General features: G+C 36.8%; 1 protein-coding gene across 4 annotated transcripts in view; it reads right to left on the reverse strand.

Annotated features, from left to right (window-relative positions):
- Positions 1-1729: 1729 nt before the first annotated feature.
- LRCH2 (leucine rich repeats and calponin homology domain containing 2) overlaps positions 1730-15237 on the reverse strand; it is a 40845-nt gene continuing 27337 nt past the window's right edge. For 2 of the 4 annotated variants that reach the window (XM_086850053.1, XM_086850051.1), the window contains 7 exons: positions 13950-13994; positions 13495-13545; positions 12372-12429; positions 11620-11732; positions 10312-10449; positions 9936-10013; positions 1730-8725 (listed from right to left, as the gene is read on the reverse strand). In XM_086850053.1, the coding sequence (XP_086706179.1) occupies positions 8606-8725; positions 9936-10013; positions 10312-10449; positions 11620-11732; positions 12372-12429; positions 13495-13545; positions 13950-13994 (603 nt within the window). In that variant the 3' untranslated portion in view covers positions 1730-8605. The remainder of the gene's footprint in view (positions 8726-9935; positions 10014-10311; positions 10450-11619; positions 11733-12371; positions 12430-13494; positions 13546-13949; positions 13995-15237) is intronic. The other 2 variants (XM_086850054.1, XM_086850052.1) reach the window with 1 other exon arrangement.

A 15237-nucleotide genomic window follows, 5' to 3' on the forward strand; every position in this document is an offset into this window, starting at 1 on the left:
AGGGAGGGGTTTGTCTTTTTAAACATTCTTCGGAAGTTCATGCACTTGGAAGCTTCTGCTAGGAAATACAGTGTTGGTTGTTGCTTTGCCCTCCTCTTTCTGAGAGCTGGAGATTTTGGAGATCAGAAGGGAGTGAATGCAATGAACAACAGCCATGGATTTACACCTATCTGGAATGTCATATTCTTATTAACACAAATTAACATTTACACTGAAGATACCAGGATTTCTCACTTAAGCTGCAAAAGGATTTCAGCCTCCACTGGCTGTGGAGAAGAAAAAGATCTGGAAATTCATTAGGAGAGAAAGCAAGCATCTTTGGACTGCTGAAGAGTAGGAAATTTAACTCTTGACAGTTTTATGGGAGATAAAAATGGTAGTAGTCATTGTCTTGGTTTCAACAGGGACAGAGCTAATTTTCATCTTAGAATCATACAACCATTAAGGTTGGAAAAGACTCCCGAGACTGCTGAGTTCAACCATTAGCCCAGCACCACTGGGTTCACCATGAAACCCTTTTCCCAGTGCCACATCCACACAGCTTTTGCCCACCTCCAGGTATGGTGATCCCACCAGTGCCTTGGGCAGCCTGTTCCAAAGCTTGACCACCCTTTCAGAGAAGAATTTTTCCTGATATTCAATCTAACCCTCCCCTAGCACAACTTAAGGCTGTTCCCTCTCCTGTTACTCCTTCTCTGGGGGAAGAGACCAATCCCCAGCTTGGTCCTGGCTCCACCCTCCCCTCGGGGAGCTGTAGAGAGTGATAATGTCTCCCCTGAGCCTCCTTTTCTCCAGGCTGCTCCTCCTCATTCCCGAATTTCATGGGGTTCAGTTTGGAACAGAGGCTTCTGAATGTGGTATCATTGCCCTCGAACAGCCAAAAAGCCTTTTCATAAGAGGAAAGTTTTCTTCAGAGATGAAAAATGAACAACAGACTCACAGAATATTTTAACTATAAACCCCTCATTGGCAATTACAAAAAAAAATTCCAGCTGCTGAGATGCTTTTGTCAAGGAATGGTGCTCACTTCCTTTGGAACTCTGTTCCTCAGTTTCTGCTTTACAGTCCTCAAATGTACCTCATCAGAAAACAAAAGCAGCTGGGTGTGTGCACGTGCAGAACAAGGTCTCTCAGGAAAAAATGCCTCTCAAAAGAGAGTTGTTTTCAATAGTCAGGTCTAAGACTAAAATTGTCTACATTTTTAAATAATCTAAAAGAAATTAAGGTAAAAAACTTGGTCATATGAACACTCTATTAACCTACATCTGAATAACCCAATTTAACAACAGCTCCAAAACGTGGCAGTTGTGCTCCCCAATGCTGGATCAAGCAATTGATGACTGCAAAGCACACATATTATCTGTGCTATTGCCAGACACAGCCCAAGGAACAGAAGTGAAACAGATCACCTCTGTCAGGAGGAATTTCTGTGCTGGTTTAAGGTCATCATTAGCAAGACTCAAAAATCTATGGTGTTCCAAATATATATGCAAGAAGACAGGGTTCTCACAGGAAAGTGTTGAAATGTATAAAGATTGCTACAAGTGAGGGCATCTTGATGCTCATATATTCTCACCACTGTTGGTCAAAACTGAAATCCCAGCATACTTCATATGTGGATGTGTCCTACTTCCCTGAACCAGGAGTTAGCTTTTCTTTTGTTTGTCAGAGGATGTATTTCCTGACATAATGAGGCAGTCACTTATCTATCAAAATGACAACACAGACATTTGAGAGAACATACAACAAATTCTCATTATTTACTACAAATATATAAACTGAAATGAAATCAAACTGAATAACTTGACTACATGAAAATTATGAAACAGTTTGTATTTTATACATTGTGTATGTACAATGGTTTTGGAAATGTAGGTTTTATCCATGCAAATTTAATACAAAACACTATTTACAAAAAAAAAAAAAAACAACAGTAGGAACATTTTTCGAAATAAACATGTATGTTGGAAGCTCCAGCAATAATGGAAATCCTGAAAAAAGGCTTAATACAGTATAGTACAAGCAGACAATCTTCAAAAGTATGAAAGATGCGCTTTACAAGAATATGAAATGCAAAATCAATTGAAATGCACTATCAAAAATTTTGCAAGTATATACACAATTTGAGCATCTATTTTTAATGATCATTCTCCTGCTGTGCCCTCAGAACTACTTTTGCCACATTCTGCACACATTTACATGTTGACCATTTGGTTACATGGCATCTTCTGAGTTTTATAACCACAAGTTACAAAATAAAATAACTGAATACCAACTGAATGATAATCATAAAGCACATTTTCATTGTTTTAGACATTCCATAACAGTAAAAAGTATTCACATGACTCCCAATGTATTCCACCAACCCACCCTTTTTCACTACACCTGTGTGCTCCTCTTGGGAATCTCAGCCTTGCCTTGCTGCTGGTGCCAAGAGCAGCCGCAGGCAGGAACTCCCACGGCTGCAGGAATGCTTCAGGTACCACATCCCTTCAGCAAACACAGCTGCATCAACAGCTCCACGAGAAGAGCACAGTCCTGCACAGCTTCAGAATGTGTATCAATACTCAACACTCACTGCAAGCTCCCGTGCCTGGGATGGCACAACCAAACCCTACGCAAATGCAGTAATTTTGGAAATATTTCACTGGTTCACTCATTTTAAAATGAAACAAAACAAAAAAGTATCCTTGTGGCATTTCCAAATATTCTCTGTTTAACAATCTGACTTCATAAAACTATGATGGAAAAAGTTATGTTTGCCTTATTTCCTGTAACTTTGAATGAAGTGAGGAAACCCTCCTTAGTGCCAAGAATTTACTTTAAATGACTGACTTTATGTAGCAACTGAGTTACAAAACTCTGGAGGGAAAATCCGGTCTCACTGAAACCTTACAATCATAGACTTATTTAGGTTGCAAAAGATTTTAAATGGATCAAATTCAACTAAAAATTCAACACTGCCAATATCAAAACTTTTCCAAAACAATTAAATTTGCTGTCAGTCTGAGCTATTCTTTTCCTTTAGAATTTCCTAAGATACTAGAGTAGCCATGGAAAAAATGTTTGGTTTTTGCTTAAGTTTAGGATTCTAAAATGTAAAAAATATTCTGAATATTCTTTTTGGAAAATGCAATTTGCTATATATAGTTTGAACTAAAAATGATTTATTAGATGTCATTTTATGATAACTGGTATTCCTTCCCTAGAAACTGACCAAGTAGCTTGCAGCAATTTTGCTGCCCTTTGCCTCTCATGCTGAAAAAATAATGATCAAACCCAATGAGGGAACAAACTCTTCATGTAAGTACAATTTTAAGATAATATATTGCCAAAATTGTACCATGTGAAATATTTAAAGACAAATAAAGGGCATATTATTATGTAACAAACACAGAACTTCTCCTGTGCAGAACTCCTGGGAAGTATAAACTGAATCCAATTAATCACATATATTCTCTATTTAAGCAGTGAAGATCAGCAGATTTTTTTTCACAGGAAAAAAAAAAATTATCTTTATATTTTACAAAACAAACCTGTACCATAACACTGCTCATTAAGAATAGACAGTTCACCTTTCCCTCTGTCTGTAAATGAATTACACATGACCCAGTGTGTTGCATATGGAACAAACCCAGCAACACTCTTTGCATTCCCCCATGGAAGTGCTCGAGGGCCACATTAATCAGTTCAGAGCCACAGTGCAATTTTCAGTCAGAAAAGGTCAGTAGTTCCCAGAGCAAAAGCTTCCTCTGCCTCACTACACCACCCACTGCTGTTGGAAGTTAAGTATTGGCGAGTATCTATTATTGAACACTCTCAAATTATCCTTTGGTGGTTCTGCTCAGGTTGCAGCATCTCTTTAAGAGCAAGGAGGTGTTTCTGCCAGCAGTTGTCCTGCCCAGGGCTGGGCACAGGCAGTGCTCCCTGCAAGGCCATGCTTCCTGCAGCACTGGGACACAGCTGCCCAAACCAAACGGGCTCTGGAAACACAGATGGAAAATTCCTCCTTGTTCTAAACTCTACTGGAAGCTCCATGCACTCAAGAATCCTCATCCCTCAGCTACAGAACATGCCTTTCTTTACTAAGACTGAATGCTTTTCCTGGTGAAGCGATTCAATGGGAAATCAACTCAGAGCACTCTCTGCTTGGGCAAGGCTACATCGCCTTTCCCACTGCTGGTCTTAATGACAGGTTTTTAATTCCAAATTTGTGTGTGTTGGGGTGTGTTTATTTGTTTTTGCTTTTTGAGTAGAGATCCTCTAACAGAAACACAGACATTAGCCTGACTTGGTGAGAGAAAAGTGACATTTGACTTGCCAATACCAAACCACATCTCCTGTCTGCAGAAAAAACTCCCACAAGGTTGCTTTCATTTGAAATCGGTGGAATCAGCCTTTCAAATAAACATTTAAGGAATCAGCAAAAGGAAGAAGTGCCAGACCTTCATCCTTCTCTTCAGTACCAACATGACATATGAAAGTTCCATTTTAGTGAAAGCAGATGTCTTCATTTTTGTTTGGATTTGGCTAGATTTATGTCAAAATCTGAGGAGACTACCACTAAATCATTTGATATTTGAAATAGTTTTTAGTGCAGTAAAAACCTAATGGTTGTCCTCACCTACAATTTTATTGAGATAACACACCTTCCCACCTCACTTCAGTGTAATTTTTCCTACCATTTAAATACTGTTTGCTTATCAGAAGATTTTTATTAAATGAATCCACGTAACATTTTACAACTTCATTTGACTTAGCAGAGGTCACTATTTTAGTCAAGAATCTGACACTTACGTTTGCTAGTGTCAAACAAGTCACATTTGCTATGGTCTCCAGCTCAGGTGTCCCACAAATCAAAAAGGCAAGAATCTACTGAAGTCAAAGCTAAAACTTGCCTTGACTTCAGTAAAGGCTAGGATTAAAAAAAAATAAAAAATGAATCTTATAATCTATGTCAGTTGTTTATTGTTTCAAATTAATTTCTCCCTATTTTATGCTCATAGTTCTTGGTTAGATTTTGAAAGGCCTCCAGCTGCAGCGGTCTGGGTGGTTTCTGCATCCCTGGCAGTGTCCCAGTGAGCACACTGGATTAGCAATGCTGGAGAACAGATGTAAAGCATTTCTGAGAACTCTCTGGGAAGACACTACAGTTCACAACAATTATTTTCCTGTCACTGCTTTAAGACCTCACCATAGCTGGAACATTATTGCTCACGTGAAAGATCAGTCATGTGTGACATACTGCATCCAGTGACATAAAACACAGAAAAAATACACAAGGCCAGAAGCCCTGCCACTATGCTGATTCACTCTAATCTACAGTTCATGCCACATTATTGCAAAGTTTATTAGGAAAACTTAATGCATCTCCCTTCATGTTGTAAGTGAAAATGGAGTAAGTGCAACAGGAACTGACCAGGCCTCTGTTTTTAACTATCCTATCAGCTGTATCAAGTACTAAGGAATGGCATCACATTCTAAACAAAATGGAAAATGGGCATCTCAAACCCTGGAAATGTTTGGAGCAGGGATTCTGGAATCACAATAGTTCACCAGTGCCACAGAACAATTTCTTGGAAAAATTAAAGAGGAAGGCGGAAAGTGACCCAAGGTAACCAATAACAGCGATCACCAGATCTGAGAATGAACAAAAATAAATAAGATGCTGGGAAACAAAGAGAAAGAGAGAAAAGAATAGAGTATGCAAATTCTTGTACAGAGAAGACACAACTATTTCCACAGGCTACCTGGATATGAAAACTTGAAATTCAAATCTTTTTAGCATAATTTTTGAAATTGCTCTTAAAGAAATCACAATGGGTACCAAAGCCAATGTCAGCACAGCTTTGGATTGTTATTTGTAAAACCAGTTAGAGATGACAAAAAGATTCATCCAAGCACAGTGAATCTTTTCTGAGACTGCTCCTAAGGGTACTTGAAGGTTTTAATCTTTGCCATGCTAAAAGAGAAGCCTTGGAAGAATCATGATTATCCTTCCCATAAGCAAGAAGGGAGCCACAATAATTTCCAAGGAATGGCAAAGCAAGACTGTTGCTGGCAAGTCTGTGGGGAAGAACTGCAGAGTACTAAAAAACCCAAAAAAGTTGTTTTAGTAGTTTTGAATTTAAAATGAGTACATAAGTTTCATATCCAGTTTTCAACTTACTAAGGAGTCTGAAAAACCCCTAAGTAGTCAGCAGCTGCCATGCTACATCAAAGGGAATTCTTAATGTTTACACTGTGATGTAACTTAATAAAATTAGTTCAAGTAGGAAAAATGTTACCTTAAGATCAGAAAATGTTTTTAAATATGACAATGAAATAGCAGTGGAGATCAGTTTTCACTAACTGAAAGTGACAATTTATAGTCAGCACTTCCATGGCTAAGACTGAACTAGAACTTTGCTCTGGTAGTAACAACAACAGTGAAATGAAAGACAAGGACTAATTCTTTTTGAGTGGCTGGATTTAAAAATCCAATATAATAATATGCAGCAGGCAAGCATTTTGCTTAGTGAATTATAGCTTTTTCATTAGTTTTTGCATGACTTTTCAGATAGTGCCTTTAATGAAAATAGAGATGGAAGTTGTTAAAATAACCATTAAGAAGAGATACAAAAACCAATTAGAGATAGATTTGAAATACAATATTTCAAATGTCAAAGCAATCCAGTTTCCTTAAACACGTACTTATCTAACCTAAGATTTATAGCTAGGACTTTGCAAATTAATTTATACACCAGCCTCTCCATAAGGTGTGTTTTAAGACAACACCATATGAACAATAGTGGATTTAAACTATTTCATGTACACGATCTCATTTCAATGGATTTAAAAATAAGTGGTAATTTTAAACTTATCATCAGAAAAAAGTTATTTTTCCTGTCAGCTATTGCCTATAAGGACTACAGTAGAAGGAATAGACAGTACTCCTCCCTTATTATTTTATGAATTATCTTACATGGGGTCTTGATCAATTGGAAAGAACAGAATCAAATCTTGTCACATGCTTGGCAAACACATCCCTCAACTGAAAATAACTTAGCCTGAAATAGAAAGTCTGTGGCAGTCAAAACATTTTTTTAATTGAGCTACCTATTCATGAGGAACTAACTAATACAAACAGATTTACTACCGAAAGTATGAAATTATTTGCAACTTGTTTAGAGAAGAACTCAACTGTGTATGGTTTCAAAATGTTCTCGAAACACCAAGAATTTGTGCAGAAGCAAACAAAATAAATGAACTCGGGAGTTTCAAAAAACCACCACAGTGGAAATGTTTTGTTTTCACATTTATCAATTGATCTAATGTCTCAGCACAGTGACATTTGTACAAACTGACCCGTGTGCTAATGCCACACTCATGTAAATTACACAATAAACCCTGCAAACACTAAAAAATAAACACTGATACTTCCAGCTAAATTATGGATCTACCTGTTGTAAAAATGTAATGTGAGATCAGGAGCAATTACACAAAATCCTGAACATCACAGCGTAAACCTGAGATTTTGGCAGTTTTATCAAAATGTCCTAAATTACTCTGTACGAATCACTAGTCCTCATGTCTTATTCATCATGTGTATTTGTTTGTCCCAAACAAAGAAGACAACTTTGTTTTTGTCCAACAATACATTAAACCAAAAGTAATTAGGTATTATCAAATTAAATATCATAAATAAAAAGTATTTACAGTATTTTCTAATTATTAGACAACAAATAACCGATTAAATTGTGCAACAAACTTAAAACACCCAACATCAAAAATGTGAAGTGTTACTTAAATCTTCACATACTGATTTTACAAAAAAACTATTAAAATATTAAAAAATTTCCATTTTATCTATTTTAAACAAATAAATTTCAAAAATGCTTAAGACTATTAAGAATTATCAATTACACAGGCACTTCACAGGTAAACAATCTACAGTAAAACTGAAAAAAAATATTTGGCACCAACCTAGAAGACTGGAAAAACTCAATAAACTGTGTCCTTTTCTCACTGTATCCTGTTCTGTGTAATCACCAGACACTCAGACTCAATACTGGCAATGTTAGAAGTGCGTAAGTTACAATCATGAGTGCAAAAAACAAAAAAACGCAAATATTAAGCTTTCAGAGAGTGAAAGGGGATTACAAGTGATCAGTTGCTCACATTTTTACCATCATACCATCGCTACATTTTTGTCTTATCTTTAAATCAAATTATTGACTCGAAAAATTAAAGTGACGGGGAGTGTGCTTTGTACTTTCCAAAGTAATTCAAACATTTTCAATGTAAAAAAAGAAATCCAGCATTTAACTCTAACACTGAGATGTTAAATGGCAGCTTTTAACTTAACTAGAAAGAGAACCTGATGCTACCACGTTCTCTTTGTACATCCAATTACAAGAGAAAAAAGAAAGAATAGTTAAGCTCTTTTAACTGTGAACTGACTCCAAGGCTTTCACACACAGCTCCAAAGTAAGGCTCTCTACAGCATCTGGACAGATTTTAGTTTTTGATGGCTTGGGTGTTCCCATGTGGGAGGCTGAAGTGCCTCAGAGCAATCCATATCAACAGAGCAAATGGGAAGCTGTCTAGCTGCCAAGAAGTTGTGTCACATAGAAGAAAGCTGAGATACTTTCAACGCAGGCAACTCAAGCAGAGCTTGAACTGTGAGGCCAACCTTCACCAGACCCCTTTCCTCCAGAATGTGATGAGGCAAGCAAAGTCTCTCCTGCAAAAGAACACAGGACATTTAACCAGTTCCATGCCTTGTCCTCAGGGCAGGTAACAAACACATTCTCTGAAGCCACACACACGTCAGGAAGACACTTGCAGAGAAAAGACCTTTGGCATTAAATGTCACATGTGGCTCTCTACAGCAACAGAATGGGCAGAAACTTGTTATAGCTACAATCTGTATAAAGTATTAAAATACAACAATGTCAGAAGATACATAAAAGACTGCTAAATTCATAAAGTAAACTTTTTTTTCATAAGCAGAGTATGAAAAACAAGCTGGTGGGTGCTGTTGGCTCAGTGGCCTTCTTCCCCCTTCCCCTGTTGTGCAGACTTATTAGCAATCTTTCTCTTGGGATAACTTAGAAGTGCTGATAGACTCAATAATAAACCATTCTCCAAGAAAGTCATCATTCAGTCTCAAAATTCAGCACAAGCTGGACAATCTTCCCAACTGCCAGCTAGCCTTACAAGTAATTTATGAGGTAAATCTCAGCACCTCTAGCTTCTGAATGGCCTGTGGCTCCACATGAGACAGAAGCGATGGCAGAGCAGTAAACCAGCTTCTAAATCTATCTTCTAATTTTCTTCTTGCACTAAAGAAGATCAAGGGAATTTTTTGTCTCATAATATGTAGGAAATAATTGAATTTTTAGTTTTTTTCCCCTCATCAAAGGAGGTAAGAGGATAAACTTGGGCAGCAGCAGCACAAGTAATGGGCTGCAACTACAGCCATGCTAAAAAAGACAGCTAATCATTCAGGCTACAGACTTCTCTAAGTGCAGGATGTTTCCCAGGCCAATTCATTTGGCATGAATTCATGCCAAGCAAGTTGCTAAACTCAAGACTTTCAAAACATCACCCTCAAGTCCATTCCTTTGTTTAGATGACAATATATTTTATAAGGAGGTCAGTGTTATTTTTACTATTAGAAAGTAAAAACTTTTATATAGTAAAAGTAAAATACACTGTATAGTAAAAGCGCTATACAGTGTTATTTTACTATTAAGAACTGACTAGAAACCCATAAAGTTCCTCAAGTTCACTTCATAAGCCTGGAATGGAATTTCTCTTCTGATCTTCAAGTTCTCTGGTCAGTGTCATAATCACTGTTGCTCCCTAAATAAAGCTCCCCTAGCCCCCCAACTCACTATCTGCTGACATCTTCCGTGGTTATAAATAAATCAATAAAGAAATTAGTGTACCTGTGGAACGCCCAATTTTTTACAAGCATCAAGAAAGTTTTCAACATTTCTTCGGCACTTTGCCATGCTGAGTTTAGGCTGTGAAGACAGGATATTAGATCTTCCTCAGACATTTATGAAAGAGTGCTGCATACTTCTGATATAAATTCACTTACAGTTACTAAAACACAAGACACATTCTATGAAGACTCAGTATGAGAAAAATAGCTCAAACTAAACTTCTGAGCCTTGTTTAGTGCTTCTCATAGAAAAACCAAAGTGAGTAATGTAGCAAATTAATGCGGTAAACATGAGTCACAATGTTTTAGTACTGAAATTCAAAAGCTTGTTTTCGTGTAAGATGAACCAAAAATGAGATAAATGATTTATGCCTTACCACTGCTGGCGATGGGACGTGAATGCTGGCAACAGAACGTGGCCTTATATGATTGGCTAAATGGCAAAGAACCACCCCATCCATCAACGCTGCTCCAATGTCATCTGGCAAAATTACCTTCAACCTGGATTCAAGATTCTAGGAAAAAGGCCATAAGTAAGTTACCCTCAACATGAGCTGATTTTTCATTTTAAATCCAGGGTATTTTAAAGCATGGAGATGTTTAAAAGGAACGTTTTAATACTAAAGTGAAATAAACAGAATAAATGTACACTGTACTCAGTATAAACATCCTTTTCTCCTTATAGTCTCTGTGTTCCTTTTGTTTGTATTGTTGGGGTTTTCTTGTGTTTTATGTTATTATGTGAGTTTTTTTTAAATGACACAACAACATACATTGAGAAAGACATTCTATCAACAGTGACCAGAATACACAGCTCTCAAGCCCATACAATAAACTCACTGCTCATAACAGGAAAGCACAGAACTTAAGGACAGAAATGTTATGCTGAATATGTCATCAGTGCAGAATCTGTGAATTGAAACCATACAGGATTTTATGAGAAGGAGGAAAAGAAAAGGAAGGGAACACAATTGTGGGAAAGGCTATTTCACTTGTACAGATGAAAGTTAAGCTGGGGTGGCCAAGGGCCCATGCAAAACAGAGAAGGCAAACAATGATTTTTTTCCCACTCCAACAAGACTTCACTTCTCAGGAAGTGAACCAGACAAAAAAAACGTCCTTCATAGAAATGACACCACAAATCAGCATTGCCCTGAAATGCAGATTTTCTTTAGAAAATCTAAATTCTTTAGAGTTAACTATGATTTAGTTAACTCTAACTGCTAAATGCCTTGAAAACAGAACTACACAAAAAACAATTTACTGGAAATCTGAAATGCAGATCCCATTCAGTATTATAGCATTTGTAGCAACTTCCTACAATCAAAAAGCATTTGGCCATTTAGAAAACAATAATCATTTTTCTTCAGATCTCAGGTCAAACAATATCAAACACAAGCAGATTTATTGTCTCCCTAGGAAAATTTAAAACCTTGGGGAAAAAAATTAATTTCTCTTTATTTTTTAGAAAGAAAACAACCCCAACTAATTTCCAGTCGATATTTTTGTTGGACCCAAACAAGTACCAGTGCAGGCTGCTACATAAAATTCCTTAGGAAGTAATACCACTACAGGAATGCGCTTGTACAACTGCAACAATTTGGAGCCTTTAAAATGAAAGTTTAAATTGTGGTACAGGACAAACTAAATGCACTGCACCCATTTTAGTGAATGATGGTACCTACACTGCGAAGCTGTCTGATTTGCTCCCTTTCTTCCCTTAAATGTTCCATTTTCCTCCTCATAGTAAACCCAGGATCCACTGCACCATAGTCCTGGCGTGAGGCACGGCTGAAAGCTATCAAACACGAGGGAAGTCAGTCAGCACAATTCAGATCAAGAACATTCAAAAACTAAAGATCTGTAAGTGAGGATAAAAACAGGAAAAAACTCTGGAACTTTTAAGAACAAATATATACAAGAAAAGATGCTGCCTATGAAACATCTTTCAAATAAAATGCAGAGATCATTTTACTTAAGTGTAAATGAATAATTAGAAAATACGGAGACGTATCAGTAAGGGACATACAACTCCATCTGCACTTCTTCAAGAACCTCAATCTAGCTTCGAAACTACTTGAATTGTGTTTTACTTTCAATCAAGTATAAAGCCTTTGAGCCCTCAAACCTCAAGAACAATTGTGTACCATTTCCCTGTTCCTTGACAGTGACTAAGTATGCAGAAAATAAAGGAGTGGGAAGAAAAAAAAATTCAAATAAACAACTCCCCCTCCCCAAAAAAAAACCCCAAACAAATCACTCTGCAACTTGAGAAGCTTCCAATTATTTACTTGCCAAAGCAGAGCTGTCTGTGCCTTTCCCAGTACTATGCAGTGATAAGTAAATTGAGTGAACTGCTGTACTGTGACATCTGCTATGCTTACTGCCTCTTGCAGCCTGGGAAACAAACACACTGTGTTAGAGAACAGCAGCTTACCTGACCTTGGTTTGAGACCAAATGGACCATGAGTGTTACTATCTGTCCTTTCATAATCCTGTTGAAAGAGATGAAGTCAGTTTTCTTCCACTCATTAGAACAAGTAACTTTTGTTCCCATCAAGACACTGTTTAAATTATTGCCTAAGGAGAGTCCTTCTGCTTAACTGTAAAAGTCTTCTGAAGAGGACAATATAAAATAAATGGAATAAACAAAACCTTACTACATACAGATAAAACTGTCATAATGAGAATGAAAAGCAGCACCAGATTATCTAAAATCTACTGCAAAATGTTTCAAACTACTGCAAACCATTCTGTAAACAGTTTAAGACAGCTGTAAGCAGATGTAAATATTCTCCCAATGTTTAGCATCAAAACATTTCTTAGAAACATCTACTTCCAACTATGAAGAGCAGGTTTTTCTCATTTCACCATCTGAAAAAAGAAATACACTCAATATCTTGGTATGTACATGAGATACTCTTGTTTCATTCCAGTGTATTTTGTGAGATGTTTTAATTCTGCTCTCTCGGGCTCCTTACTGACACGAGGTGGAAATGTTAATAATATTTGCTTTATTTTGAGCTAAGCAGTGCAGTGCTCTCACAGTGACACTCCATGCACAGCCACTCCTGAATGAAGCTGGAAGGCTGCACCACAAAGGTGACACCCAGGACTGAGAAGGATGAAACTCCTTGAGAAGTGTCAGCACCTTTGGGTTCCTGGTGATGTGTAAAGTACTAGACCATAAACGTCAAATCCTCTCAGTGACTATGTGCCTTGAAGAACAGTCTGCCTTAGGAAGGCCTATCAAATATGGCAAATCTGATTTTTGTTTCATTAGTATTTTCATCAGGAAAGATAATAGAGACAAAGCAATATACCTTTCCTCACACCAACCAAAAAGATGAACTCCAGGGGAGATCAGAGTTGCAAAGGTAAAACAAGTGGTAGTATCTGTCTCTAGTTTCTACCTCTTTTTGAATTTTTATTATGATGAAATAACTTCTAATTGTAATTTCAAAGGAAACTAACAGCTTCATATCTTCATGAAAACCCGGTGACAGTAATGAACACAAAGAAATGTTTGTTGAATGAAAAACAAACCCACAAACTTGTACCTCAGACGACACAGGAGACTGTGGGGACACATTAGTATTATCACTGTCTTGCTAAAAAGAAATCAAAGAGATGAAATTATAAAAATGAAAATGATGATGTAACAATAAACATGAAATTATGAAACACACAAGACATGTACCATTTGTCAAGTATGCTATAAACTGGCAGCAACTAAATTTTAAAATATGCAAGGTAAGGAACCACTATTCGCTGTGTACGTCAAATATTAGTTTTACATCACCTCTGCTTGATAGGTGAATTAATTTTGCTATTACCAAAGCAAGCAAATGTCCTACTGTTCCCCAGCAGGTAATCATTATCTTTTTTTTTTTCCCCAAATAAAGAAGTATAATAGTTATTTCTGCTATGGCTTTGGAATGCAAAGTTAATTTGTTCAAAAAAGACAAGAGAAAAAATATATTTTTTAATATTTCACACAATTACTACATCTCACCTCATCATTTTCATTTCCACTTGAACTCTTCCTGGAAGACTTATACTGCAAAACACATACAATTATTATTTTAAAATGAAAGCATGAGTTTCATTTGAACTAAAAGGCTTGCTTTTACTCAGATGTTACTTATTACTGATGAAGCTGCTGAGAAAAACAAGCCATGTTACAGAAAAAAAGGAGCAAAAAAGAAACAGACCAGAAAAGGACATGACATTTCTAGGTGAGACAAGATCTTCATTAGTTGAAGAGAGAAGTGCATTTTAAAACTAAACACTTTTATAATGTGAACTCTGCATGTGACAACTGATCCAAGTGAAAAGATCTTAACAACTGCTAACACAAAACATTATTTCTTAGAAAAAATTATGCAACCTGTGAAAGCTACTTTTGTAATACGTTTTATGTGACTAAGACTGCTTACACATCAGGAGACTGACCTGACATTGTAAAAAATTAAATTAAAAATGATTAAGGTTGCCTTTAAAACTTCAAAGTCTGATCACATCCTTTTATGTATTTAAGACAATGCTTTTCCCACAGGTCTGTCTGATTTGTTGTGTGTTGCCTTCATCACTGTCCCACTTCCCTGATTATGCTAAAAGTGGAGGAAATTAAGGAGGAACTGAAGGAAAAAATTTACAAAAGGGTTATTTAAAAAAATAAACTAATTTCATTGTTTACAGATCAAGTGTACTAAAAAGTAGGAAAAGTCCCACGCAGATCAAATTAAATAGATCATCACTACAGAAGTCTAAGTCTGTGGGGTGTATGTGGCCAGGTTACTCCTCCTCATGACATGACACAAATGCAGGATAAGCAAGGGACAACTACTGGCACTAGTTTCTCACAAGAGCACTGGTACCTATTTTTTTTTTTCCTACTTTGGCATGGCAGACAGGCTCTGTTTCAGCAGCTTTTTGCCTTGGTTTTGCAAATGGAACTATGAAACAGTGTATTTTGTTACTGGTACAGGCTGTTTAATTCACTTTAGGAGACCCATCTAGAGCTGTTTGGAATGTGACTTCAGGCATCTGCTTCCACCACAGAACTCACAACTGACTGGGGTAAGTTACCAGGAACCACTTCTGTATTGGTAGCACAGCTCTTTAACTAGGCAAACAATTGAATTCTATTTTACTTCAGAAGCTTTTCTCTCTTTCTCCTCCAATGCCACAGCAAAAAAATTAATTTCAGGATGAAATCCCTGGAAAGAGGATACAACTCCATAATCTCTCCAGGGGAAAAAGAAAAAAAAAAAAAAAAAAAGCTTCTATAATCACAACAA

The sequence above is a fragment of the Cyanistes caeruleus genome, chromosome 14, assembly GCF_971803275.1.
Source record: "Cyanistes caeruleus chromosome 14, bCyaCae1.hap1.1, whole genome shotgun sequence".
In the NCBI taxonomy this organism is placed as follows: domain Eukaryota; kingdom Metazoa; phylum Chordata; class Aves; order Passeriformes; family Paridae; genus Cyanistes; species Cyanistes caeruleus.